The sequence below is a fragment of the Coffea arabica genome, chromosome 10e, assembly GCF_036785885.1.
Source record: "Coffea arabica cultivar ET-39 chromosome 10e, Coffea Arabica ET-39 HiFi, whole genome shotgun sequence".
Taxonomy (NCBI): Eukaryota; Viridiplantae; Streptophyta; class Magnoliopsida; order Gentianales; family Rubiaceae; genus Coffea; species Coffea arabica.
The window spans coordinates 137,463-164,915 of record NC_092328.1 but is presented as its reverse complement, the minus strand read 5'-3'; the positions used below and the strand labels follow the sequence as shown (position 1 = coordinate 164,915).

At 37.6% G+C, this 27,453-nt stretch overlaps 3 protein-coding genes across 4 annotated transcripts; 2 read left to right on the top strand and 1 right to left on the bottom strand.

The window, feature by feature from the left end:
- Positions 1-3,700: 3,700 nt before the first annotated feature.
- On the top strand, positions 3,701-10,588 carry LOC113712463 (uncharacterized). Of its 2 annotated transcripts, XM_027235901.2 has the most exons (9): positions 3,896-4,036; positions 4,269-4,342; positions 4,430-6,969; positions 7,061-7,219; positions 7,379-7,558; positions 7,820-8,014; positions 9,119-9,217; positions 9,302-9,913; positions 10,006-10,588. In XM_027235901.2, the coding sequence occupies exons 3-9, from the start codon at positions 4,510-4,512 to the stop codon at positions 10,366-10,368; spliced, it is 4,068 nt and encodes a 1,355-aa protein (XP_027091702.2). In that variant the 5' UTR covers positions 3,896-4,036; positions 4,269-4,342; positions 4,430-4,509; the 3' UTR covers positions 10,369-10,588. The 2 variants fall into 2 exon arrangements, with proteins under 2 accessions (XP_027091700.2, XP_027091702.2); XM_027235899.2 differs by lacking the exon at positions 4,269-4,342 and having other exon boundaries at positions 3,701-4,036.
- A 5,613-nt stretch (positions 10,589-16,201) lies between these two features.
- On the top strand, positions 16,202-23,477 carry LOC113712471 (squamosa promoter-binding-like protein 14). Its single transcript, XM_027235916.2, has 11 exons — positions 16,202-16,878; positions 17,319-18,042; positions 18,227-18,420; positions 18,842-19,668; positions 19,795-19,869; positions 19,953-20,060; positions 20,166-20,283; positions 20,834-20,969; positions 21,056-21,197; positions 21,298-21,900; positions 22,297-23,477. Exons 2-11 carry the CDS (start codon positions 17,372-17,374, stop codon positions 22,720-22,722), a joined length of 3,300 nt encoding a protein of 1,099 aa, XP_027091717.2. The 5' UTR covers positions 16,202-16,878; positions 17,319-17,371; the 3' UTR covers positions 22,723-23,477.
- Positions 23,478-24,055: 578 nt separating this feature from the next.
- LOC140015387 (protein VACUOLELESS GAMETOPHYTES-like) lies at positions 24,056-25,896 on the bottom strand. The gene is made up of 2 exons (XM_072067886.1): positions 24,854-25,896; positions 24,056-24,735 (listed from the first exon to the last, which is right to left on the bottom strand). The coding sequence occupies exons 1-2, from the start codon at positions 25,248-25,250 to the stop codon at positions 24,185-24,187; spliced, it is 948 nt and encodes a 315-aa protein (XP_071923987.1). The 5' UTR covers positions 25,251-25,896; the 3' UTR covers positions 24,056-24,184.
- Between the last annotated feature and the right edge of the window lie 1,557 nt (positions 25,897-27,453).

Sequence of the window (27,453 nt, the reverse complement as noted above, 5' to 3'; positions counted from 1 at the left end):
TTAATACTAAATAGCACCCTTATTTGTGTTAATGGGAGAGGCCAAAGTCAATTGTAAAATGTGATTATCTCATTTGTTGATGGGCACAAATTGGGATTAACCAAAATTTGTAGTATTATCTTTAGCAAAAAGCAATATTAATGTCATTTGGACTTAAACCCGTTTAATAATTCAATTCAACGCTTAAATTTAATAGATTCAGATTTTAATATGTCTAAATGTGTTTGATAACAAAAAAAGAACATTCAAATTAATTAAGTGCCAATAAATTTTCTAGGCAAAACTTGCCTCCAAAATTAAGTAATACGTTATTCACTTATCATTGAATGTGATATATACTCAAATGTATCCTTATACGATATAAGAATGAGTTTAGGACTTCAATTTCAACCGCAATGATGGAGTTTTTTTGGAAATATGAGAGTGTTTGAAGTGCAATTAGAGTATTGAATATGAGTCATTATAACTAATTTAGTTTTGTTGTAATTACTTGGATGTCCTTTTAGACATTTAAGGTTAGGGGTAAGTTTGATATGTGACATTATTTGATATCTGATTAAACATTGGGTACAACTGAATTCAGCTTGTGTTTTAGTGAAATTACATAAAAGCCCTTCTAATCATTTAATTGTATTAACATCTGAGTATTTTAATTTCTTAAAACCTTTCTCATAAGTTATTTGCAAAGTTATGATATATGGATGTTAAGACACAATTAATGTCAATTAGTACAGAAGTCTGATTTTTTGGCCTTTATCATAGTAACCCCAATCTATTCAAATTCATTTCATTTGCTTATAGGTTTTATTCCACCACAGTCATGCAGCATATTGAATTCGGATATTATTACATTAACTACTCTTTTTCCCTATTTTGCAACACCTTTTTCAATAGGTATGTTTTCTTTAACAAATCTACTTTTTTTTGTTGTAAAATCTGTAATATTGCAAGTTGTATATGCAATAATTTTTTAGTATTCTAATTCAATTGCCCATGTTAGACAAGTTTGATAAGAAAAATACCACATTTGTTAATTGTTATTTATGGTTTAAAATAAGTTTATCATCATAAATTTTTCCATTTATAGATTGCATCTACTCATTTTGTTGTTTTAACTATTAGTTAGTGCAATTTTCAAATCGTTTGCTACTTTATTGACTATTCCATTTAGACAATTTTTCACTTCATCTGATTTGCCAAAATATTTAACTATCTCCTTAAAACTATTTGGCTACAACTCTAAAATATGTACCTCATTACTTTTAATTATTTTCCTTAAATTGAGTGGATTAAAATGCTTTAGTATTCTTTTGAGGTAATTATTCTTCTAAATTAGCATATTAGTTGTTGTATATCTTTGCAACTAACACAAAACTAATATTTCGTTATTGTAACCCCTATCGAGAATGAGATGCTTTGCTATATGTCATAAATCATATAATAAATTATAATTAATTGCTTACTCAATGTGAAGGCCTCGTGATGATCTATGTTTTTTGAATCAATATAAATTCAAAATTTTGGTTTGTAAGAACCGAAATTCCACTAGCAATGATTTCGTCAAGTATGCTAATTGTTCAAATCTCACTTATATGACAAGATAATGTGGTGGATTGCTCTCATATCAAGATCAAATTCAAATTAAACAACAAATTTTAATATCTCTAAAGTGCATGAGCAGATATAAATAGGTATTTTATTATACTAGATTTGATACAAAATAGTTGATCGTATCTTATAATTATATTTTATTGCACATTATATATTTTTTAACTCAATACGTAACTTATGATTTTTTTAATTTAATATCACATAATAAAAATTATCATACTTCAATCCTTATACTAGAAATTGTCAAAAAATAATTATTAACCATATTTAATTATATGCACTAAACTCCCACGCGTTGCGTGGGCTTTTCCCCTAGTCAGATTAAATGGATTCAAATTTCACATTTTAGATTTTAATTTTCAAATTTCAGTTTTATTAACGCACTCTTAGAGTCCAATTTGAGTTCCAAGTCAAGATTACTACTAGGAGAGATATCTTTTACATTAGTACTAAACAATAAAAATTAGTACTAAACAACAACCATTTAAAATGTTGGCCACCACCATAGTTTTTAAAAGGAAAAATCGTTCAAAACGTTTCTCACATTTTACAAAATGATTTTTTTCGTCTCTCACTGTTAAAAGTGTAATTTTACGTCCTTTATAAATTCACATTGATCAAATTTATTCCCTACCTAGGTTTTCGATTAGTTTTTGCCAGAATCCACCACGTGACTTGCATGTGATCATTTTTTACAAGCAAAATTGTCAAATCAAATTTTTACATAATTTGATTAACAGTTCTTCACATTTCACAAAATGAATTTTTTCGTTTCTAACATTTTACATAATGAATTGTTTCGTTCCTCACATTTTAAAATATGAAATTTTCCATCTCTCACATTTTTCAAGATGAATTTTTCATCCCTCATTGATCATGTGTATGAATAGTTTTTTTTTTCTATAAACCCACGTATATTTTTATTTGATTTTATCTGAACAATACGAATATCATGTAATTTATCTCTATTAGATTTCATCTAAACATGCTAATCGTAGTTATACACATGCTATTCAATAGATATATATATAGGGGTTTAAAACTAATAATTTTTTTTGAAATCCATGTATATATTTATATGATTTCACCATTTGAACCTATTCAATATTTGTGACCCTTCTCTTTTGGTAATAATTTATTTATTGAATTGTATAATAAGATCATCTAATTAATGGGTCCTAACTCGAATTCTATAATTATGTTAACAAATTTCAGTTTAAATCTGAAATTTCTACTCGACACTTTTAAAACTAACAATTGAATTACTTGTCTTGTAATTATTTTAAAATTTGAAAGTACCATTCATTTATTTCTTTTTATCATACTTTTCTTTTGTTTATTTTTTCTGTCCAAATTTAATTCGATATAAACACTTGATAATATTTAGGATTAAATGTCTTCTTTATTTTCAAATTTCGAATAAAAGAAAATGAATATAAGTGAAAAACTAACAATTGTTTTAAATTCGTGTATATATCTATTTGATTTCACTTGAGCAGTACGAATAGTATGTAATATATCTCTATTTGATTTCATATGCTATTCGTACTGTTCAGGTGAAATCAAATAGATATATACATGGATTAAAAAAAAAATTATTCACACACATGATCAATAAAAGATGAAAAAATTCATTTTGAAAAATGTTAAGGATGAAAAAATTTATTTTGTAAAATGTAAGGGACGAAAAAATTTATTTTATGAAATGTGAGGGATTATGAATTAAATTATATAAAATTTAATTTAATAATTTTGCCCTTAAAATATGATCACGTGCAAGGTACGTGATGAATTTCGACGAAAAACTAGTCGAAAATTTAAGTAGGGATCAAATTTGACCAATGTGAATTTGTAAGAAACGTAAAATTATATTTTTAAAAGTGAGGAACGTACAAAGTTATTTTCTAAAATATAAGGGACGTTTTCAACGATTTTTTCTTTTTTAAATTTGGTGGGTTGGGAGGTCAAGGTTCGGACGTACAGTGCACCCCGAACCTTCTGTCCAGTTGGGCCCACTTAAAGATAATCACCTGACTCTGTCTGCTTATTATGCACGTCTTCTTCCACTTCTGTCCTACTACTAGGACTCACTTAACCTTTTTTCCTAATCCAAATGTATCTCTACATAACTACCACTCGGACTAACTTAACCTTTTTTCTCCTTCAAAAAAAAAAAAAAAAAACTTTTTTCCCAATCCAAATATATCTCTACATAGATTTGTGTGTATATATATATATATATGTATATATGTATAAAATATTATACAGGTATATAAATGGGGAGCGGTAGATGAATGTGAATTAAAAACCAAAATCTCAAATTTTGGCTACTGCTTCACCACCGACTCAGGCCCCTCAGGCGTTTTGGGGGGGTTCTCCTGATCTGGCATCCACCTCCCCGATCTCCAGATCCCGATCGCCTGTTGTAAGTCTCCCCAACCTATCTCCATTTTTCTAAGATGTTCTACTTTAGTTGTTACTGTTTCGTTCTATGCTTTCCATATTCCTTCTCTCTCTCCTTTCCTTTGCGAAGATGTTACAACATTAGGAGCACGGGATTGTATAAAATCGAATTTTGATACAAATGTATGTAATTCATGCCAAAAAACTTTACCGAAGAAAGTTTAGTTGATTAGAGGGACTTTCATGTGTAATAGGGTCGCTGCCTTTCCTTTCTGAAGCCTCTGCCCGTTTTCCTGTTGTTCTCCACCACCACCGCCACCATGAATTTGTATGTAACTTTTCATCATGCATAATGATGTTCTGATTATATGTGTGGACTTCTAATTGCTTTTTCCATTGTTGCCAAACTTTGTAGGCAGGGCTCAATTTGATTAATTGGTTGATTTCTTCCTTGATCTCGTGGGTTTTGGCTTTACTTTGGAAAGCCAAGTAATAATGACGGCTGAGACCCACCTAGTTCCCTTGGAACTCCCTGACCTATCTCACAACAATTCTCCTACTTCTGCTACTACCATTGCTACTAGCAGTCCTTCTAAAGTCCCCTCTCTCCACATCCAAGCCGACCCCGAATCTGCTCCATTCCCCAATTGCAATGGTGCCAATGGGATCCACCACCACCACCATGATGGTGATGATCATGATGATGATGCCATTCCCAAGTATGATGCTGGCGACAACTCCTACACCTTTGTCACCCGCAATGATGATTCACCCCTTCCTCTTGATATGAATCACCATCTAAATGGAACTGCCCACGTGCAGTCTTGCCATTCCAACCTCATAGACCTCCAAATTGCGAAACTTGCTGCAGAAACTGATGCCAACCAGGTTGCCTCTTCCATCAATGGTGTTAGTGTTCTGCACCAAGAGGGCTCTGTGGTTGCCTCTGTTGTTGGGGATGCCTTCCTGGTTGGTGGCCCCAGCACAGCTGCCAGTGAAGTCGTTCTGCAAAATGGTGGTGGTGCTGGAGGTGCTAAGGCAGATGCTGAGCCATGCCAGCTTGCTGACTGTCAAATTGACTCCAAGCTGCCCTCTCCTGCTCCAAGAGAGAATCAGGAATCTGATGTTGCAGTCTTCCACCTGCAGGCAGATGCAGATTTAGTTGAGAGTCGCCAAGCTCAATATCCTTCATTGCACGTTGCCAAGCCCACCGATGGTTGTCAGAAATCTGAGGGAAATGATTTTGATCTAATCAGTCCATTGCAAGAGGAAATCCAAGAGTTCCAGCATGGTAGTTTGGAGTCTTCCCCACCTAAATCACCAGAATTTGAAGTCAGCAAGCCCATCCCCACTAACCAATTCCATTCAGAGTCATCTGACAGGGTTAGTGGTGCCCAGGACCCTGAAAATGGACAAAGTGATGCTAGTCAATTTGTACCCCATCAGACTGAGTTGCAGGAGGCGAACTTGGAAGACCAAATTGGCATAGATTCCACTAATGTCATAGAGGAAAGGGTGCAAAGTGGAGTGCTGGTGAAATCCAAAGAGAATTCTGAAACCTCTGAATTTCATAAGAGTGGACAAAGGGATGAAGGAGAGGAAACAAAGATGGAACTTCTTTCAGAAGATAACCAAAATCCAGAATCCATCGTTGGATCTGGTAAAAATGGTGAGCCTAGTTTTGATCAGGAGCTTGAAGCTGTAAACTCTCCTAATGATGTTGATTTACTATCGGTAACTGCTAGTGGTCCGGTTTCCAATGAAAGTAAAGACCATTTTCCTGTTTCTTCTTCCAATTGTTCTGTTCCCGATAACAAAGAATCTTATGAATCCACAGATGACAGTGAAATACATAACAAAGAATCTAATAACCGTGCAGTTGACGGCGAGAAATCCCTTGAACTGCTCCAATTTGCTACTGATGCTGATACTTTAGTTCCTGCAACCAGTTGTGTGAAAACTGATACTGTGGGCAATCCAGTTGAAAGTATTGAAAATGTGCAAGACGCTGCTAAAGAACAGGAAGTTCAGCATGAGATATTTCCTTCTACAGAAAATGTTACTTCTCGTGATGATGGGGTATGCAAACCAGAGACTGAAGACATTGATAATGCTGGGGCTCAAAGCATTGCTGAAGTTCCAGACATCTCTAGACAGCATGAAATTGAAAAAGTAGCTTGTTCTTCATGTGAACATGTTGTTGGTGAGGATAAGGTTATTAAATCAGAAACTGAAGTTGCAAGTGCCATTTCCCTTCCTATTAGTGACTCAATATTAGAGATCATACAATCCAAAGGTGTAAACAATGATGACCTTGTTGGTGTTGTGAGCATCCTCCCCAATACCACAATCTCTGGATCTGAATTTCAGCTTGGAACTGACAATTCCAAGGAAAAAATGCAGTCATTTCAGGTTGAGAACATGCACTTGAAACCTGAAGTTGGCATTCTGGATGATGAATGTGGCGATATGCGCTCTGTTTCATCTGTTGAAGAAGTAAAGGATGAAGTTGAGAATTCTTCTGGCACGGATGGTGCAGATATGGCCTGCAGTAACAGTGTTGCATCCAACGCCGAGGTTTCTGATAGTTCTGTTGTTATTAGCGAGAGTGCCCCAAACTTAGGTCCTGAATTTAAGGATGTTGAAGCCCAGGAAGATAAGTTATCTCTTTTAGATGTAAAAATTGATAATAAGCTAATATGCCAAGAAAGGAAGAACATGGAGAAATCTCATGAAAATGAGATATCTACTTCTTTGTCGGAGAATTCCAATCCTGATGCTTTGGCTGGACAGAATGTTGGTTTTGGACCCTTGACTAGGTCATTTTGTTATCTGATTAGGATGCCAAGATTTGACGATCTGAAGATCAGAGAACAGATCCAACTTGCTCAACTACAGGTTGAAGAGAAGACGAAGCATAGGGATGCATTTCGACTTGAAATCCAAAAGCACAAAGTAAGACCCAATCCCAAAATTCTTTTACTTTGACATATTCTCCTGAATAGTTATCCTTCTTATACAGCTTAATCAACACTCCTATGAACAGGCAAACTGCCAGAGTCATGCTGCCGAATATGAGGATGCATTGTCCAAGGCAAGGGCTTCAAAAAGGTCTGTGAAGTCTAAGCGCGCAGAGATAGATTCTATCCAATCTGTGATTAATAAAGTCAAGAATGCAATTTCTGTGGAGGATATTGATGCCCGGGTATGCATTTGCTTTGTTTCATTCTCTCTCTCTCACACAGGGGCATGCCCCTATGCACTAGTAGCAAGCAGATAAACATAACAGAAAGCATCATTCAAAATTGATCAATTGTTTTGCTGGTGTGTAGAGTTACTTTAAGCTATACATTTGATCCTGCAGATCTACAGCATGGAACACATGATTCAACATGAAACTCTACCGTTAAAGGAGGAAAAGCAGTTTATTCGCGAAATCAAGCAATTGAAGCAGCTTCGAGAACAATTATCCTCAAACATTGGAAGCCAGGATGAGGTTCAGCAGGCTTTGAAAAAGAGAGACGAATTTGAAGAGCGTTTGAAGGTCTGTATATGATATCACCACGTCTTATCTCATACCCTCTTTCCTCGTTTCCATGTGTATCTGGTGCTAATTGTTGTGCCAGGTCTCATGGTCTAGAGACAAGAAATTGTTTTCTAGTATAAGCTTTTGACTTTGCTTTTTGTATCCTTTGTCTTTGCTTAATATATGGACTTAGGAGAACAGCCGTATTTGAAAAGCTGGGGCATTCCTTTGTTGATTATGTGTTAAGTACCAACCACTAAACTAATTCAAGTGTTTCAGATATTAAAGAAGGAACTGGATAATCTCAAGGATGGTGTCCTGAAAGCTGAAACAGTTGCTCGAGCAGCACAGAAGAAGTATGAAGATGAGAGTCTAAAGCTCAGGGAATTGATCTCTCAGGTTGAAGATGCAAATGACATTCGCCAGGCAGCGTATCATCATTTGCAAAGTTTGAAGAAAGAATTGTTTGAGAAGGTTTGTTCTTACATGACTATGTTTTTTGAAGGCTGAACACTTTCCTTTTATGTACAACAAGACCTTTTAATATATTTATCTGGACAAAAAAAAAAAAAAAGCTGCTGGCAGTTTGCTATTTGAATTATTTCTTTACATAAATTTATGCAGCATTATGATTCGCTGCCACCATATAGGTCTTTGATAAATTTCATTGGTAATTTGACACACAGAAATTAGTGAATTTTTTTCTTATATTGATTTGAGAAGATGGGCTTAATAAAGATTAAGCAATATTCTCCAGTTAGAATGTTATGCTTCCAGATGCTCCTGCTTCCCTTTCTTTTCTCCATTAATAAGGTTACGGAGTATTACATTTCCAAGAGGCACTCAACTAGGTGAGAGAGAATGGCTGGATGACTATTTTTCATGATATGGGATGTAGAATGATTAGATTTTGTGATGACTATGAGAATCCGAATGACTGTACCTATTTTAGGTAGGTTAAAATAGTTGGTAAATATTGGCATCAAAGTAATATCTGTTGCGAGAGATCTGAGTCCATGGTACTGATTTCCTTCTGCGTGAATTATACTTTTCCCTGCCTTATTTAATGTTCTATAGTTGTTGGAATTATTTTTGTTTTGTTGCTTGTGGAAATATGTTCGTGCTTGTTAAATGTTGTAGGCTTCAAAATAATTCATTTACTTAAGGAGAATATAATTGGTCGTTAACACAGCCCTTGAACATTTTGTTTACTGTAACTAAATTTGTCTTCTGTTCCTCGGGGAGCTTTTGTGCCAGTTTGTTTTCTTGTTATGTGTTCTATGGTATTTGATAACTTGAACAGTTGTTGTTGTGGCGTGTATTATTTTTTATCTAGAAAACCAATTGGGACAGCATTATTGCTGTATAATTACTAGTAATTTAGTATGATCAATTTCTATGCTGTGTTCTATTATGATTCTTGTGCTTTAGTTTCTTCAGGAAATCATGGAAATGTAGGCTAATGTGAAGAAATTTTCTATAGATTTATAAATTTAAATCATGCAAGGAAACATAGAATAGAACCTTGAAGCAAAACAAATGTGTTGTAGACTAAATCTAGCTTGCCTGATACTGCAGAATAAACAATTTCGAACATACAAGGACAATGCAGCTGCAGCTAGTGATTATGCAGCAAGAAAAGATAGAGAAGCACTCCATCACCTCTGTGTTAATCAGGTTTCTTTTATGCTTGTCTGTGTTTCCTTCCTTATTTTGGGTCTTAACAAGATTGGCATTAGTTTCTATTTTCTTTTTATTTAGGTGGAGACAGTAATGGATTTGTGGAACAAGGATGATGCTTTCCGTAAAGAATACGTTAAGTGCAACATGAGGAGCACACTGAGGAGATTAGGAACATTGGATGGTCGCTCACTTGGCCCAGATGAGGAACCTCCTGAAATGATGAGTTACAGGGTCGAAAGGATCGATAGGTTTGTTTTAAACCCAAGCAACACTAGTGCTGTGTTGCAAACCCAAGATCTGATACAAGAAAACCAATTGAAATATGTAGAGGATGTTTGCCCGGGTGATAGGTCTAAGATCAAAGAAGTAAGAGTGAATAGTGAGAAAGCAGAAAGTAGAGAAGCTGTGAAACCATTTTTGAGGAATGGGCTTGCGACGATTTCAGGCAGGATGATAAGTGATGTCGAGATCACAGAGAAGGAGCGCATACCAACGATGGAGGAGCAGGAGTTGGCAAGGAAGGCTGAGGAGTTAACGAAGGCAGAGGCAGCAGCCAAGTTGAGGGAGCAACGGCGACTAGAGGAGAAAGCTAAGGCTCTGGAGGCATTGGAGAGAAAAAAGAGGATAGCAGAGAAAGCGCAAATGAGAGCTGAATTACGAGCACAGAAAGAAGCCGAACTGAGAGAGAAGGTAAGAAATTTTGAATTCCAATTCATGTGCCTGAGTAAGTGTGCTCTTCTTCACCTGGCTTTCCATCAATGACGTCCATTTGATTTGTCTAGGAAAGGGAGAAGAGGTTGAGGAAGAAGGAGAGAAAGAGGGCCGGTGGAGCCGAAGTTCCCGATGGTAACAATATTGGGGAATGCACTCCAAAATCTGAAATCGTACCTGGAACAATGAAGGAATCTGAGGTTAAGTACTGTTTTCCTACAGTTATCAAAAGATCTCAAAATCCATCAGTTGTGGTGAAGCAAAGCAAGACAAAATCTATCCCTCCGCCACTTAGGAACAGAGGTAAAAGAAAAATTCAGCAGTGGATGTGGATAATTTTGACATGCGTGGTTGTTATTGCTCTGTTCTTGCTGGGAAACATTGGCTTCTTCTCCAGTCTTTCAAATTTTAGGCCGCGGAGCCATAGTTTCTGAAGCTTTTTTTTTTTTTTTTTTTTTTAAAATAATCTCGGACTTTATGTTGGATATTTTAGAGACCAATAGGCGATTCTTTTGTTTTACTCTTTAATTTTTCTTTCAATTTCTTTAGTTTGGATCTTGTGAAGGCATATTCTTGCTTATGTCTTACACATTATTTTGTTATGTTATATTTGATATGTATGAACAACAGGAAACAAGTTCTATTGGTTTTGCATCTAAGATATTAACGGATATACAGCAGTTTAACCTGGTAGAAATGAGGTTGTGGTACCTGCTTCTTCTGAAGCTTGTCTATCCAAAATGTAAAAATAGAAAAGCAATTAGAAGCCTCCGTGATCTCTACTTTTCTTGTGCTCAAAAAGGACTAGGCGGCAAACAACCAACAAGTTGGCCTTCGAGTACTTACTTGGTCAAGGAATCACGGTGCATTGAAGTTGTACGTTGATTAGTGTGAATTGGAAGATACATAGAGGGCAAATGAATAGGCGGGTAAAACTCTTGATGAAGTTCCTTCAAAAAAGCTGTTGATGAAATGGACAGGGGTAAAGTGGAATGGCGAGTGATGATGAGTATAAATGGACCGGTGGTCAGTCTTCTTGATAGGATGCTAAAGGCTCAAGAATTGAGACAGAAGTGGGTAACAGAAAGAGATTAGAAGATGGCAGATGCATCCACTCGTTAACATGACACACCTGGCTAACTTTTTGAGCCCAAACTCTTTGCATTACCTACTTCTTTATATGCATACATACTATTACTAAGTCTAATATAATCAAATCTAACTTTGGGCGTTGATGTACGTAGTGCTCCATCTAGCGCTCGCCCCTGTTGTCCGTTCCATGGAAGTACTCGGAGAGAATTGCCTGACTATCACCCGCAGGCAGGCGGCATTTACCTCACGCCTGCACCTGCGCTCTTCAACCTTTTACTTACCGCAACGAGCGGTGCAGCGAGACAACTGTCAATATACAATCCCCTTTAATGGGTTAAACATTAAAAAAAAAGCCCCCCCCCTCCCCCGGGCGTGTTTAGCGAATGTTTAACAAATCTCTCTATGATTTAGAAACCTATAAATTCACCTCTTGTGCTTTGAAGTGTTTTAAAATTTAGATGGAAAATGTTAAAACCAAACCATGTTTGTGAGTAATGTGCCTCTAGTGCATGTTGTGTTTGTGAAAAATATTATTGTTTGAACAGGATATTTGGACTATAGGCTAGGTGATTTTCGAATTTCGTTGTAACACTTTTTTTTTTTTGTTAAGTGATGTGATGTATATAAAATTCAAAAAAAAAAGAATTATTGGGAATGTAAAAAAGTAATTAAAGAATGTACTTCTGATGCAAGTAAAATAATATTTGAAAAAAATTCCATATACAAACACTACTATGTTTAACACCAAAATGTGACTTGATTTGCATGTTGTACCCCTAATACGAAAAACCCTATTATGGTTAATAAGAAACCTATAATTTGGTCTCCTTATGGTCCCTTTATGGATTAGAAACCTATAAGTTGGTCCCTTTTTATCTCTTTATAGTTTAGAAAAATCACAGTCCAAACAAGGCCTTTGGTCTATTTATCTCGTCATGGTTTAAAAAATTGATCCCTTGCAGTTAGTCAATTTTTAGAACGTTGACTGTGATCCTCAAAAATTAACCATGCTTATATGACACACTCACATCTGGCGAGACATTATTAATTTGTTGAGTAAAAGTGTATTTATTTTAACACGATATAGCCCGTGACATCTCTTGAAATAAAATACAACACCCAAATCTAGCCTACACTGGTTCAGAACTTGACGAAGAGAAAACATATATTAAGAGAGAAATTAGGCAAAATAACCTTATTTAAGAGTGTATTTGGTTTGCACATTATCTATGTCTTATTTACACACTGATTTATTTGCATCATCATCACATTTTTCAATCACTTTATTATCTCACATGTATCACATAAAAAAGTGTTATATATATATATTTTTTTAAAAAATTATCCAGAATAATCTGCTATCCAAATAATCACTTATTTTTGCAACGGAAGAAAGAAATCAGGCTTTTGCGGCAAAAAAAAAATTTTTTTTATGTCAATTGCCCAACATAGCCAACAAGGGTTAGAGGCAAAGGATCTCACATCTAAATCAAAGAGGCACGACCTTACTGGTTCATTTAGTGGTTAGCTCGCCTAAGAACAGTTGATTTTTATTGACTGACTTTTTTTTTTTTTTTTTTTTATGTAAGTAGGAGATTTTGAATTCAAAATCTTCCACCTAAACTTCTTTCTTTCTTATTATCCAATTCATTTCTTATCTCTTCCCGCGGACTCATTTGAATAGCTAAGAAGGATAGGACTGGAATAATTTGGTGGATGACAAGATTTTTTTTTAACCCAATTCGAAAACGTGAGGGGTAATTTTGTAGGTGACAAGGTTTTTTTTTACCCAATCTGAAAGTGTGAGGCACGATTTTTCCCACAAATTATTAGAACAAACAGAGAGAGAAAAAATGCGAGTAAAGATTTTGAGAATTTGGAGGTGTACGGAGGAAAAAGAAACGAAAGCAATTGTAATTCGCGAGAAGAGAGAGAGAGAGAGAGAGAGAGAAGGCGGTTGCGAGGTGATGTGGAAATGGGTACGGAAGTGGGGGACGAAAGTTTGAAGTTTGGGTTGGTTGTCGTACTCGTCTCTCTGCCCCTGTCTCTGTCTCTGTCTCCTTCCTCTCTTACTGTTCGTACAACTGGGAGGTTTTTTTTTTTTAAATTAAATTGGTGGGGTTGATTTGGTGGTGGCAGACTGTAGCAGTGGGAATCAAAATTATCCCCATGTGAGTTGTGACTTTGACGTGACATAAATTCAATACAACAAGGAAGGAAGGAAGCACCGGTAAGTAGTACCAGTACTAGTACTACTATACCATAAATAATAGGGATAATATCAGAAACCTCCCCTGAGGTTTCTTGAAATATCAATAAGCTCCCTCCACATTTTGAAAATCTCTCTTACCACCCTTTGAATTGACATTTTATTAACAATGTCAGCCCCTCTAAGCAAAAGTAACAATAGAAAATGCATTTTGGAGGAGGGAGAGTATTTTAGTTCCCTTCATACCCTTAGGTTGACTGATACAGTGACATAAGAAAGTTGCAGTAGGTGGAAAATGTGAATTGGAGAGTATTTTTCTGGCATGAGCACTGACCGTTGGACATGCGACGACTACTTTGAGTGCTTCCAGTTTCTCCTTTAAAAGGTGAAACTACCGCTTGAAATAGCTGCGCAAATGGAGAGGTAACTGGGCAAAGAAATGGCTAGTTCATCCTTTAATGAGGACACTCATACAATTAAACTAATTAAACTCATCCTTTAGGGTTTATGAAATGGATGCATTTAATTAAGTAACTAATTAAACTAATTAAATTACCTACGAGTATTACTTTCACATAATTAATTTATATTAAATACAAAACCTATCAGTTTCCCTTTCGTAAAAATATGAGCGTAATATTTTTTGAATTTTACTTACAACAATTTGTATATTTAATATAAATTAAATGATTCAGAATAAAATGCTCATAAATAACTATTACTTTGTTCGTGTAATAGAGAAAACCTATAAAGAGCTGAAATATTATGGGCAATTTCTTTTTTTTTTTATTTTTACTTTCACGTATTTAATTTATGTTAAATACAAAACCTACTAGTTTCCTTTCGTAAAAATATTAGTATATCACTTTTTAAATTTTACTTACAAACATTTATGTATTTAACATAAATTATATGATTCAGAGTAAAATGCCTATAAATAACTAGTACTTTATTCATATAATAGAAGAAACCCGTAAAGAGCTAGTAAAAAGTGGTTAATTTCTTTTTTTATTTTCACGTATTTAATTTATGTTAAATACAAAACCTACTAGTTTTCCTTTCGTAATAATATTAGTGTAACACTTTTTGAATTTCACTTATAAACATTTATGTATTTAATATAAATTAAATGATTCAAAGTAAAATGCTCATAAATAGTTAGTACTTTATTCATATAATGGAAGAAACTCGTAAAGAACTGGTATGTTATGGACAATTTTTTTTTACTTTCAAATACTTCATTTATATTTAAGGGAGGTTACTGCTATTTCTGTAAAAATATTTGTGTAATGACTTTTGAATTTTATTTGCAAATATTTATATATTTAACATAACTTAAATGATTCAGAATAAAATGCCCATTAAAACCTGATACTTGGTTCATGTAATAGAGAAAAGCCATAAAGAGTTGGTACTTTATGGGATATTTCTTTTTTAAAAAATATTTAATTTATATTAAATAGATAACCTACTAGTTTTTTTTCGTAAGAAATTACAGTAACACTTTTTGAATTTTACTTAAAAACATTTATATATTTATTATAAATTGAATGTTTGAGAGTAAAATGTCCCGAAAAAGCTTTAAGCGTAAAATATTTAATTGTTTTAATTTCTTTACTTTAAATTTTTTTCCTTTTATAAGCTGAATAAGGTAACAGCAGAAACAAGGGTATTATTGGCAACTGATGAAGTCAACTAGCTACTTCTGACCCCACAATCACTTGAGGGGTGGTAAGAGAGATTTCAAAAATGTGAGGGGAGCTTAGTGATATTTCAAGAAACCTCAGGGGAGGTTTCTGATATTATCCCTAAATAATACCTCTATGGTTCGTTTGACGGAGATATTGAGTTTGTTTGGATAAGAGTTTGATTGGATAATTTATTTGAGATATTTACTGTAATATTTTTTATGATGTGATGTATACGAGATAAAAAGGTGATTGAAAAGATGAAAAAGTGATTGAAATTTATAAGAATAAATTTTATAAATCAAATTATCTTTATCCAAACAAACTTATTATTTTATTTAGTATTGTACTTGTAGTAGTAGAGTCGGGGGAATTAGACTAATCAGGAAGACTCGCGCAAATAAAAGATTTGCATTTACGGCTGTGAAAACTCAAAATGTGCCTACTTCTTCTGTTCCTTCTATGACTGCTGCTCCTCGTTTGGGTGCTTCCTGCAAATTAATTACTACGACATATGCTGTAGCCTGTAGTAGTAGTAGTAGTACGCTGCACACTTAAAACAAAAATAAAAGAAAAGAGGGGAAGAATCCGTACAGTACACACTGTAGCATTGCGTCAAACCAAAACACTTGAAACACGTTGAGCAACAGCAACAACAACAGCTGGATCCTCCCAGCCAATTTCAATTGCCTTTCATCGCCTTTTCACTCTGAAGGGATTAAGAAAAATAAACAATACAAGAGGTAAATAGTAGTTGTTCCATTCTTGAGTAACTGTTTTTGAGTAACTAGTGTTACACAACTGATTTTATAGTTAATTATTTTTTCTTTTTTTTTATATATATATATATATATATATATATATATATATATATATATATATATATAAGAGAAGAGAGAAAACAAAATAGTAATGTTGGAAATGATGAGGTGGTGCGGAGTTGGGGTTGGGACGAAGATGTACACATTCGTAGGTGTAGTGTTGTTGATGTGTTGAATTTACACATATAGATTTGGATGTGGTCAAATGTGAAAGAGTATCTCCGGTAGCAGCAGCTCAGCAGCAATAAATTGTTTGGGTTTTGCTGCACCTTCACTCTCTTTTTTTTTTCAAAAAAGAAAAAAGGTTATAATAGGAGCAATAAACTAAAAAATACCAACTTGGGGGTGGGGGGAGAGGTGGGGAGAGAAAGAGAAGGGAAAAAAAAGAAGAAGAGAAAAGGAAAAAAGCAGAGGTTTGTTGGAGGAAAGAACAAAAGAAATAGTGAAAGGGAAGGGAAGGGAAGGGAAGGGAGGAGGGAAGAGACGGTAAGCGGTAACTGAACATTAAGGAAAGCAGCGAGCAGAATTTCGTACTTTCATTGCCATCTTACTTTCTACTGCCCCTGCTAGCATTCTAACAGTACTATTTCTTTCCTTAAAAAAAAAAAAATTAACACTCACTCTCTTTTTTTTTTTTTTTAATTTTTATTTTTAATTGACATCTTCTGAGGATATCTCTTTGTTATACTACTACTAGTAGTAATTTTTTCTATATTTTTCTTTGTTGTTCTTCTTCTTCTTCTTTTCTTTCTTTATTTGTTGGGTAACAACAACTGGTCGGTCGGTCGGAGTAAAATTATTTTCTTTCTCCGTCTTCTTCCTCGTCCTCCTCTTCCTCCTCCTCTTCCGATATTTACTAGGTAGGTTGTAACAATAATACTAATAAAACTAGGACTAGTGCCAGAATCCATTCAGATCTACTGCTATTATTCCTCTCTCTTGAATCAATTCAATTCCCCCAGTGTGTGTGTGTGTTTGAGTTTTGACTTCTGCCAAGATCTGACCATAAACATCATCATTCAAACGCACCTACTCAGAAATTTTTTGTTCTCCCAAGAATTGCTTTTGAATTCGAGAGTTGACGGCTGGGATATAGATGGCTTCTTCTTCATCTTCTAGTAACCCTTGAAACAGGTGCGTGTCTTGATTCTTTACTACTATCTCCTATTTTCATTTTTTTTTGTTTTAAATGAAAAATGTTTTTGATGGTCAGTTTGATTTTGATTGCGTAGTCTCTCTGCATAATTGTACCCTTCTAAACCTTAAATTGTCCATAAACACTACACCTGACACCCCCTAAGCAGTGCTACCTTTTATCTGTCAAAATGATTACTTTTTTGTTGGTGATAAATCCAGTTTCTTATATGCATATGCTGAATAGATTAGCAGCATCCTTGAATAATTATTAGTCTTTTGATGCCTGCTAATCTGGGGATTCTTCAGTAACTAAATTTACTCCCTGTATTTTATTTCCCTGCAGTTTTTTTTCTTTTTTCCTTTTTTCTAAATCTATGTGTATGGTGCAAATCTGTCTTCCACCCCTGATTTTGATTTTTTTTTTTTGGGAATCCAAGGAGTTCTGTGTGGAGGTTGTATTTTGTAGTAGAGGAATTTTTTTGGGGGTAATATGGAAGAGATTGGCACCCAAGTAGCGTCTCCAATTTTCATCCGCCAGGCATCATTTGCCGTCGGTGCTGGTGGAGGTGGCAGCGCCCGCTTCTGCAGTCAGCATCCCGCGCCCAGAAAGCGGAGCCTTCCCTTCACGCAACAGCAACAGCACCAGCAAGAACCCTCCGACGCCTGGACTTCAAAGCAATGGGAATGGGATAGCATGAGGTTTATTGCCAAACCGCATGAATGTCATGTACCGCCGCCTCCTCCCGTGATGCAGCATCGTCATCATGCGAGAGTAATGCAGGAGGAGCAGGAACTTAATACTGCCCCCACCACGAGTGGTTTGAACAACACCTCCAAGTCATTTCATGCGGGTGAAGGCTCTGATCATCTTCGGCTAAAGCTTGGAAGTGATAGTGGAAGTGGCGGTAAAGCTGGTGACGCCGCTGGCACCAGCACCAGCTTCAATTCAACTGACGAACCTGTGTCAAGGCCCAACAAAAGAGTCCGATCTGGATCTCCTGGAAGTGCTACCTACCCTATGTGCCAAGTTGATCATTGCGAGGAAGATCTATCTCATGCCAAAGACTATCACCGACGCCATAAGGTGTGTGAGTTTCACAGCAAAGCTACTAAGGCCTTGGTCTCTAAGCAGATGCAAAGGTTTTGCCAACAGTGCAGCAGGTTTGTAAAAAAAAAAAAAACTCCCATTTTACACCAACCTCTTCTTTCTCATTCCCTCTCTGTCTCTCTCTTCCCCCCCCCCTCCCCCTCTGTTTCTTCTTTTTTCTCCCAACTTCGGCTTGTCACTGATCGTCACTAATTTCTGGAGCTGACCATCAAATCAATACTTTTTTTTATGCCTCAGGTTCCACCCGCTTCCAGAATTTGACGAGGGTAAGCGAAGCTGTAGGCGTAGACTCGCTGGGCATAACCGTAGGAGGAGGAAAACTCAGCCAGAGGATGCGGCTTCACGAGTATTACTCCCTGGGAGCAGTGAGAAAGGCATCAATAGTGACTTGGACATTGTTAATCTGCTTGCTGTTCTGGCTCGTGCACAAGGTTTAAACTCTTTGACTTTTGACTCTGTGTGTGGTGTTGTGGGGGGGGGGGGCATCTTTTATGGTCTAATTTTTCCATGTGGTGTTCCCATTAACCACCTTTAACTGCTAACTAGCACGTTGATGGCGGGAAATCTTCATCTCAAATAAAATACCTGATTTATTTTCTTGACTTGATAACTATTGCTTCCATTTGTGAAGGAGAAAATTATCGTTTTGGATGGATGTCTTATTTATTTTTTCAACTTTGTTGGGATTCAAAGATGACTGCCATGATTACTCTTATCTTTACTTCCCAAATACATTGATACAATAACCTGTTTGATGATTGGTGCCTTGCCTTAAGATGCAATAGGACTGCTTGGAGGGTACATTTCAACTTTAAGCAGAGTCACTTATTCTTCTCTTTGTTGATGTTCCAGGAAACACTGAGGACAGGGGTTCTACATTACCTGACAAAGATCAGCTTCTGCAAATTCTTGCAAAAATAAATGCATTGCCTTTACCAGCAAATTTAGCAGCAAAGTTGCCCCTTTTCAGCAATTTGGGCAGGAGTGTACCTAATCAAGTACCCTCTCAAAATCAGAGCCACTTGGATGAAAATTGTTCTCCATCAACTATGGACTTGCTTACGCTTCTATCAGGAACTCCCCCCGTGTGTGCTCCTAATAAGATGGAGAGTGAACCTGAAAGAAGCAGCCAGGGGAGTGACTCTGAGAAAACCAACTCTGCTTGCTCTGATCAAGCTGCATGCCTCAATTTGAACAGTGGGCCTGCTATGGAATTCCCTTGCATCGGAGGAGAGAGAAGCTGTTCAAGCACACAATCTCCTGTTGATGATTCAGATTGTTGTGTTGAAGAAATACATCCACATCTACCGCTACAGCTCTTCAGCTCTTCACCTGAGGATAATTGCCCACCAAAACTGCCTGCTAGTCGAAAATACTTCTCTTCTGACAGCAGTAATCCCTCTGAAGAAAGATCACCTTCATATTCACCGACTGTTGTGCAGAAGCTGTTCCCGGTGAAGAGAGGAACCTTGAAGCAGGGGAACACATCGAGCGATGGAGATGGTGATGCAAATTCTAGAGCTATTCGAGATGCTGGTTGCAATACATTACTCCAGCTCTTTGCTGGTTCGAGTGTAGGAAATGATGTCGGTTCAATTCAAAGTTTTCCTTTCCAAGCAGGTTACACATCGTCTTCTGGCTCCGATCATTCACCATCTAGCATGAATTCGGACACCCAGGTATTGATGACACAAGGTTTTTTTTTTTGGGAGTCAATCCCTGGCTTTGGTTTTTAGTTTCTATTTTCTGTTTCATGAGCTTAGAATGCACAGTGGAAATGATAATGACATTTATCAAATCCTCAGGATCGTACTGGTCGGATTATCTTCAAACTTTTTGACAAGGATCCCAGTCATTTGCCTGGAACATTGAGAACACAGGTCTGATGTTTAATTGTCGCTCCTTGGTTATCTTACCCTGGTTAAGTTTTGAGAGCTGATGGTATATATGGTATTTTTTTCAGATTCACAATTGGCTTCTCAACAGCCCGTCAGAAATGGAAAGCTATATTAGGCCTGGTTGTGTGGTTTTGACAGTTTATGTATCAATGTCATTATTTTCATGGGAGCAAGTGAGTGAAGAGATGCTAGAGATGTTACTTCTTATCTTCTTCTTCTTCTTCTTTCCCTTTTTTTTGTGCTGACTATTGGAATGATGCCCTTTTTTTGGGTTGCAGTTTGAGGATAAGTTGCTTCACCATGTCAAGTCTCTGATCAGAGATTTCAACACTGACTTCTGGGGGAGCGGGAGGTTTTTACTCTACACTGGAAAACAATTAGCTTCCCATGTGGATGGTTAGTATTTCTTGAGTTTGATGATATCACCAACTAATTGCAAGCTTTAGGATTTTATGTTTCTGAGCACAATGTTAAATGACATTGAACTCTGGTCAGGTTTGTTGTCGGTCCATAGACCTCCAAGTAGTTTTTTCAATTATATTGACCATTTGTGTTAAGTTGTTTAATTCATTCATTATCACTTTCATTTTTAGTTTTATTTATCTTTACTCACAATTTTTTCTTCATTGAGGTTATTCCAATTTGCTTTCTGCCTTTTAATAGGTATTAACAATTTCAAATGAGAAATGAACTTTTGGAAATATCAACATATTGGGGAGTTTAATGTTAACATGAGATGAAGGTTGAGGTGAGGTAACTCTTATTTCAAACATGGAGAGGAAAGGACTTGCAATCACCCTAGAGCAGGGTTAGTGAAATGGCTTGACTTTTACCATAGGCACCTCGAGGCTGGCCTTCTCCCGTGTTAGATTTTTTGGTGTATTTAGTTCTAGGGATTTGTATTTACTTTGATATTTGATGTTCACTATACTCCTTTGATCTCTAGGGAAGCTTCGGATCTACAAGACCAAGAGAGCATGGCGTTCCCCAGAGTTGCTGTCTGTCTCACCTTTGGCAGTTGTACACGGCCAAGAGACCTCTCTTTTGCTTAGGGGGCGCAACTTGAACGTGTCAGGCATAAAGTATGTAGCCTACAGGGAAATGGATTCAGTGCTTTCATGTACCTCAGGTTGCTGTTTCCTCAGAAAATTCTTTGGTTACCTTGCAGGTTTCATTGCTCGCACACAGGAGACTACACAGTTGAAGATGTTTCAGGACCAGCATGTCAGGAACCTGAATACAATGAGATAAACTTGTGCAATTTCAAAGTTTCTACTACAGCTTCTGTACTTGGGCGTTGTTTCATTGAGGTACCTTATATTTGCAGTTTGCATCTCAAACTGAATGGCATATTTTCAACAATTTGAATTTGATACATATAAAAGGAAAATCTATTGTTTCTATAAACAGATTGAGAATGGCTTCAGAATCACCAGTTTTCCAGTTATTATAGCCGATAAGCCCATCTGTCAAGAACTGAGGCTCCTTGAGTATGACTTTAGCGAGGGTGCAAAAATGGAGGATAGTATGTCAGCCTATTATCAGCATGGTCCTGGAAGGCCTGGATCGAGGGAAGAGGTTCTCCACTTCTTGAATGAACTTGGGTGGCTATTTCAAAGGAAATGCAACTCTTCCTTACTTGAGGGTCCAGATTACAAGATCAGTCGTTTCAAATTTCTGTTTATTTTTTCGGTAGAGCACGACTTCTGTTCTTTGGTGAAAAGTCTTCTGGACATCTTACTTGAAATTAACTTGGGTAAAGAAGGGTTGAATAGAGTGTCTTTGGAGATGCTATCCGAAATTCACCTCTTAAACAGAGCTGTTAAGAGGAGATGCAAGAACATGATTGATTTACTCCTAAATTATTCCATAGATGACTCTAGTGATACCTCCAAGCATTACATCTTCACACCAAATCATGTGGGACCTGGTGGTGTTACACCTTTGCATCTGGCTGCTTGTGCATTCAGATCGGATGATTTGGTTGATGCCCTGACAAGTGATCCACAGGAGGTACTTATAGTAAACTCTTGATGGCGCGATTTATTACTTTCTTGGAATTTGGATGAATACAATCTGTAAACATCACTTGGTTTCAGAATAACAGATTACTGTTTTATTAATAAAACATGTTTTTGTTCATTGGGATATTATTTGAATGTCTATTTGGTGGATGCATTTGAACTGGTGCGTCAGTATCCTTTTTGATTTATAAAGGTTATGGTTCTACACCTGCAAATAACCATGTTAGAGGTGATCTCACTTAATTTGATCATATAACATGTTGATTATAATATATTGCATACTTTCCGATTTTTGTCATATAAAAGTTCCATATTTTTACCTTGTTCACTGGTATTTCAAATTTGAGTTGATTCTTCAATGTATTTATTATTTCCCCTGATGTAGATTGGGCTGCACTGCTGGAAGTCCCTTCTTGATGCAAATGGACTGTCCCCTTGCGCATATGCTGCAATGAGGAACAATCACTCTTATAACAGGCTAGTGGCACAGAAGCTGGCTGATAAGGAAACTGGTCAAGTCTCGGTATCAGTTGGGAATGAGATTGAGCAATTATGGTTGGAGGTGAATCAGGATCATGGGCCTTCATTTCATATAAAGCGGAGCCAAAAACCTTGTTCTAAGTGTGCAGCTGTAGCGATGAGATACAGGAGGATTCCAGGTTCGCAAGGCTTGCTTCACCGACCCTACATTCACTCAATGCTTGCTATTGCTGCCGTGTGTGTTTGTGTCTGCCTGTTCCTCCGTGGTGCCCCTGATATTGGTTTGGTCGAACCTTTCATGTGGGAGAACTTGTGTTACGGTCCTATGTAGTTGGAGATTATAAACAGGACATATTTATCTCCTGATGAAATGGAGTGCTGGAGATGGTTAACTTAATTTGCAGCAAGAGCTTGTGGTTTTTGGCTACAAGGAGGTTACTGTTCTCTACACGCTGCTTGTGGTGTCTGAAACTATAAGGTGGATATGCTTTTGCTTGTGGATATAAATATTTTTCAGAGCTTAGATATGGATTGTGACGGGGTTCAGTTGGTTTTGAGTTCATTGTCCTCGAGGATTAGACATTGCTGATCAACTAATCTAATTTCCACATGGCATCTGATGAGCTACGAGTTGGAACATGCAAGATGAAGAGCCTGTTTTGACGCATCATGAGGCTGTCGAAAAGAGTAATGGCAGCGTAAGCAATTGCACCGAGTCCGAATTTAATATTAACATAATACTATTCTGGTGGTCTTTACCTATAAATCTTCTGTTTAAATCTGGAGTTGATAAATTCCGACTGGAGTTGATTTTGTCATTGTAAAGAATGGGTAGGTGATTAGGATTTACAGTGTTCTATAGTGACATATATATATATATATATATATATATATATATATATATATATTTTTTTTTTTTTTACAAGGCTGTTAGAACAAGTTTGGTGGTGGCAGGCCTCTTTCCTGGTAACTTTTTAATGTTTCCTATATTTTGTGAAGTAACTGGGTGTATTTGGGGGAAGAAAGTAGAAAATGGTGTATGATCGAGTTGTAGTGCATATTGTTTCTATTGAGCCGTCTTCGTCACTGTGTGTGTGTGTGTGTGTCATTAATTGTCCTAAACTGTTAAGTTTGTTACTGGGGACATTGATACCTTTTTCCCTCTAATGGTAAAAATATACGCTATTCCTATACCGTAATGGAGAAGGAGCTTTGTATGGGATTGAAAACGAACCTCTAAATGCATTTCTAAGTTGTGCTAAATGCCAACTGGAGAAATGCCCGGAAGTTGGATTCTTGAATAATTTAGCTGAACCCTCCGAGTCGGAGCTCATTCCGCTCCATGTTTTACGTTACATTATATGAGCCCTGGAGCTTTTCTCTTCTCTTTTAATAAAGCAGTGGGCCTCGCACGGGCTGGCGTGGCGTGTCCTATCACCTATGTAGAGGACAGGAGTAAGAATTTGGACTGGCCATGTTCCATGTTCCTTGAGATTAGCCCAACCGTACTTTATTTTATCCGAATTTGCAGCTTTTTTTTATTTTTTTTTCCCTTGGTTTCAGTCGGACGGTCATGGTGGTTGGTTGCATGGTAACGGTTATAAGTCGTCTACTTGGGAGATAGAAATCTAGTTGTGACTGGTAAGTGGTCTGTTGCGAGAATATTGGATAAAACGATATGATATTCCTATATAGCAGAGGTAGGTGCTCCTAGACACCGGAGCAATAATCAATACTAGTATAACCTGGACAGTACATAAAAGAGCAGAGTGGAGCCCCGAAGAGCGACCCTCTTAGTTAGATGCAGGAGCAGTGGTGGCCTCAGCACTCGGCCTCGTGGGGCTGCGGCGGCGGGGGCGGCCTCTTGGATTAATACTCTGAACCAACGCCTGTCCGAAGCCTTCTCCAAAGCCTTCAATCAGGCCTCCGATAAATTCGATAACCACTTGAGAAGCAAGACGAGCGGCGGTGCCGAGCACGGTGTTGCTGGGCTTGTCGTGATCCGGAGCTGTTTGGAAGCCATTTTCTTGGAGGCCGTTAATGAAGGGCTTTGCACAGAGGGCATGCAAATGGTAATTGTTGCACACAGCGCACCGGTATACTCGTCCTCCCGATCTTCTCTTCTTGCACCGGTCACACGACACCAAAGACTCGCCGGCATTGCTCAGCTGCAGCTGCCGCGGAGGTAGGAGCTTCAGAGGGTGGGGATGTAGCTCCGGAAGTGTGATGTCAGTGGAAAGCATAGCGCAGCAAGGATGCATCTGAAAACTGCAGGCTCTGCATCTGAAGGTGAAGCCTCTGCAGGACTTGCCACAGATGTCGCACCTGGGCCACTTTATTCCGCCTGCGACCCACAATCAATAATAATTTTGGAATGCTTTACCATTACGCACGTACATACATCATACACATGCTGATGCTAGTAGTAAAAGTATTACTATGTTAATCACGCAGCTAAGTACCTTGTTTAGGTCGGGAGTGGAAAACCAGTTGGTGTTGGGGATGGAGGGGATGGCTCCTCAGAAGCGGGGGAGACAGGGCGCAGAACTCATGCAGCTGATAATCGCACTCTTGGCACGCGAACCTCTTGCCTGCTCCGTACTCCTTGCAGCCTGCGCAGGCGAACAGCTCAGGCAGCGTCAGCTGGGCCAGCGGGTGCTTTGGGTGACTGTAGTGAGTTACTAGTACTGCTGCATCGCTGCCAATACTCGTACAACCTTGAGGCGAGGTGGGAAACTCAATGGAGGGTGGTTGTGGTGTATTACCATTACCGCCGTGGCCGGCTGGCGAATAATTCGGCGGAGAGGTGGACAGGATCGCTGCTTGCATTGAAATACTGCTGCTAGCCCTGCTTTTCATGATGATCGGGATAATATAATACGACGACTTCCTCAACAACAACACACCAACCAAGGCCTAAAAGTTTTCTCTCTGCATGCATGCATGCATGCGCATCGAAATCTTAAAAACTTCCCCCTTCAGACTGATTGTGAGTTCCTACCCTCCTCTCCTCTCCTCTCCTCTCCTCTCGCCCCCGGACAATCATATACTACTAGCACAAATTTTTTGGGCCAAAACTCTCTCTATTTATGCTATATTCTTGCTAGCCAGAAAGTCAATAACAGCATCCGCTCATTATTGCCTCTTCTCTTTTGTGTTTTTGGTAGTAATCCATTTGTCTAAAGCGGAGAAACCAAATTCTAAGTGACTCACAGCCGGTAGAATCATTAAGGAGGAGTTACTTAATTAATACGTGTACACACGGGCAATGATTTGGACACGCGTATGTGCGTGCGTGCGTGCCACTAATTAACAATTACTACTACTACATATATATATATATATATATATATTTCTTGGTTTCAAATCTTGAACGGAAAAAAGTAGAGGGGGATGGATCAGGGAAGAAGGCCCCTGCCTGAAGGGGAGGGGGCCCAAAAAGAACAAATACATGTCGAGACTGGATCCTTAAGCAAGAGATGGAATAAATCTGCTGCAATGGTTAAATCGCGTGAAAAAAGGAATGGGAGACAACTAATAATGGTCGCAAAAGTCAAGCCCGTCCTTTTTAGCTTTCACTGCTCCCTCCACTTAATCTGACCCATCAAACTCGAGAACAAAGCAAAGTTTTATGAAGGGCAAATGGACTACCGTCCTTTTTTATTTATTTATTTATTTGTATTTTCTTTCCTTCCTCTTTTTGAGCAAGGGACCGACCAATACACTTCTAGTTCTAAATCAAAAGAAAGAAATATTCCTGGTCCAGTTAGCATAGCAAGCCACTTTTTGTCCGATTATTATTGATCCATCAGTACCATTATTCTTCCTCCTGAAAGATGAATGTTGCAGGTAGGCTACGGTGCAAGCAAAAACTATCGGAGCCGAGTCTGTTACCTGTGAACTGAACACAGCTGAAAAAGACAAGGCAGCCGGGGCTCGTCTCCCGGAATGTCAAAGTTAGAGACCTAGGCTAGATAAGGTTGGAAGTTCGAGAGTTAAATAGGTACGGAAATGGGCTGTATTTATAGCCCCGAAAGATCGGATTCCAAAAAGTCTGGGTGATTGATTGCCGTAGGGGCAGTCAGCTCCTGGGCTGGCAGAATGTTGCGGCTTCTAACGGTTGTCAAATCAGGCGGCAGAACACTATAGAATTATGTATGTCAGTCGCAGTTACCACTTAGCAAGCAGCCAAACGCAACAAAGAGACGAAAGAGAGTAGGGGCGCGAGGGACTGGTCCCAGGGATACAATTTCGCAAGCGTGTTTCTTCTGGCAGGTGCCTTTTCAGTTGGGAAGATTCGCTCGAGACAGAAAGACGAGCCCAAAAACCATAAAAATCTCTCTTCGCTTTCCAAAGCAGAAGTAAATCATATGTGTCCTCCTTTGGAATAGTCGATGAAAAGCAACTAGCTTTGTCCAGTGCAAGGCCCTGGGTAGCAAATTGAGAGGACAAATAACTGATTCAAAAAAAAAACAAATTTTTTTTTTTAAAAATTTTGAGGATTGTATAATTTCAATTGTTGTGTTTTTTCCCTTCCTTCATTAAAAAGTTAAAACATGCATGGCCCGCTGAACATGGTCCTTTCCGCCGGTCTCATTGGTGAATTGGGAGACCACGGCTCTTATTTTAATAGCGAGCACAAATCCGGTTGCCCAAAGAAGAGGCCCATGCCATAAAAACAAAAAGTGGGCATTGTTTTTTTTTTTTTTTTTTTGTCAAATACGTATCAACTTCAATATATATAGAAGTGGGCATTGTGGTCAAATGCATTTCTCAAATCTGGTTTGGGCGAGTGAAAGAAACAGTTAGTACCTGTCCTTACCGTATGAGCAGTATAGCACGAACACGAATTATCAAGTAATAACAATAAGAGAAACATAACAGGAGTACGACTTAAGTAACTGGGCTGTGTCGAGATTTCAAAAATTACATCTACCTCTCATAATTTGACGCTTTTGCTAATCAAACTTTAGATTTGATAAAAAAAAAAAAATGAATACCCTAAAATAGCCTTGACTTGTAATATTTAAATCACTTTAAAAAATAATTATAATCTATTTAA

Coding starts and splice junctions, on each gene's coding strand:
- LOC113712471 (XM_027235916.2), top strand. CDS start 17,372: ATGGAAGAGATTGGCACCCAAGTAGCGTCTCCAATTTTCATCCGCCAG. Junction 18,421..18,841: donor TGTTCTGGCTCGTGCACAAG/GTTTAAACTCTT, acceptor TTGATGTTCCAG/GAAACACTGAGGACAGGGGT. Junction 21,198..21,297: donor TTGGGCGTTGTTTCATTGAG/GTACCTTATATT, acceptor TTCTATAAACAG/ATTGAGAATGGCTTCAGAAT.
- LOC113712463 (XM_027235899.2), top strand. CDS start 4,510: ATGACGGCTGAGACCCACCTAGTTCCCTTGGAACTCCCTGACCTATCT. Junction 6,970..7,060: donor TTGAAATCCAAAAGCACAAA/GTAAGACCCAAT, acceptor TCCTATGAACAG/GCAAACTGCCAGAGTCATGC. Junction 9,914..10,005: donor AAGCCGAACTGAGAGAGAAG/GTAAGAAATTTT, acceptor TGATTTGTCTAG/GAAAGGGAGAAGAGGTTGAG.
- LOC140015387 (XM_072067886.1), bottom strand. CDS start 25,250: ATGAAAAGCAGGGCTAGCAGCAGTATTTCAATGCAAGCAGCGATCCTG. Junction 24,736..24,853: donor CCACTCCCGACCTAAACAAG/GTACTTAGCTGC, acceptor TGTGGGTCGCAG/GCGGAATAAAGTGGCCCAGG.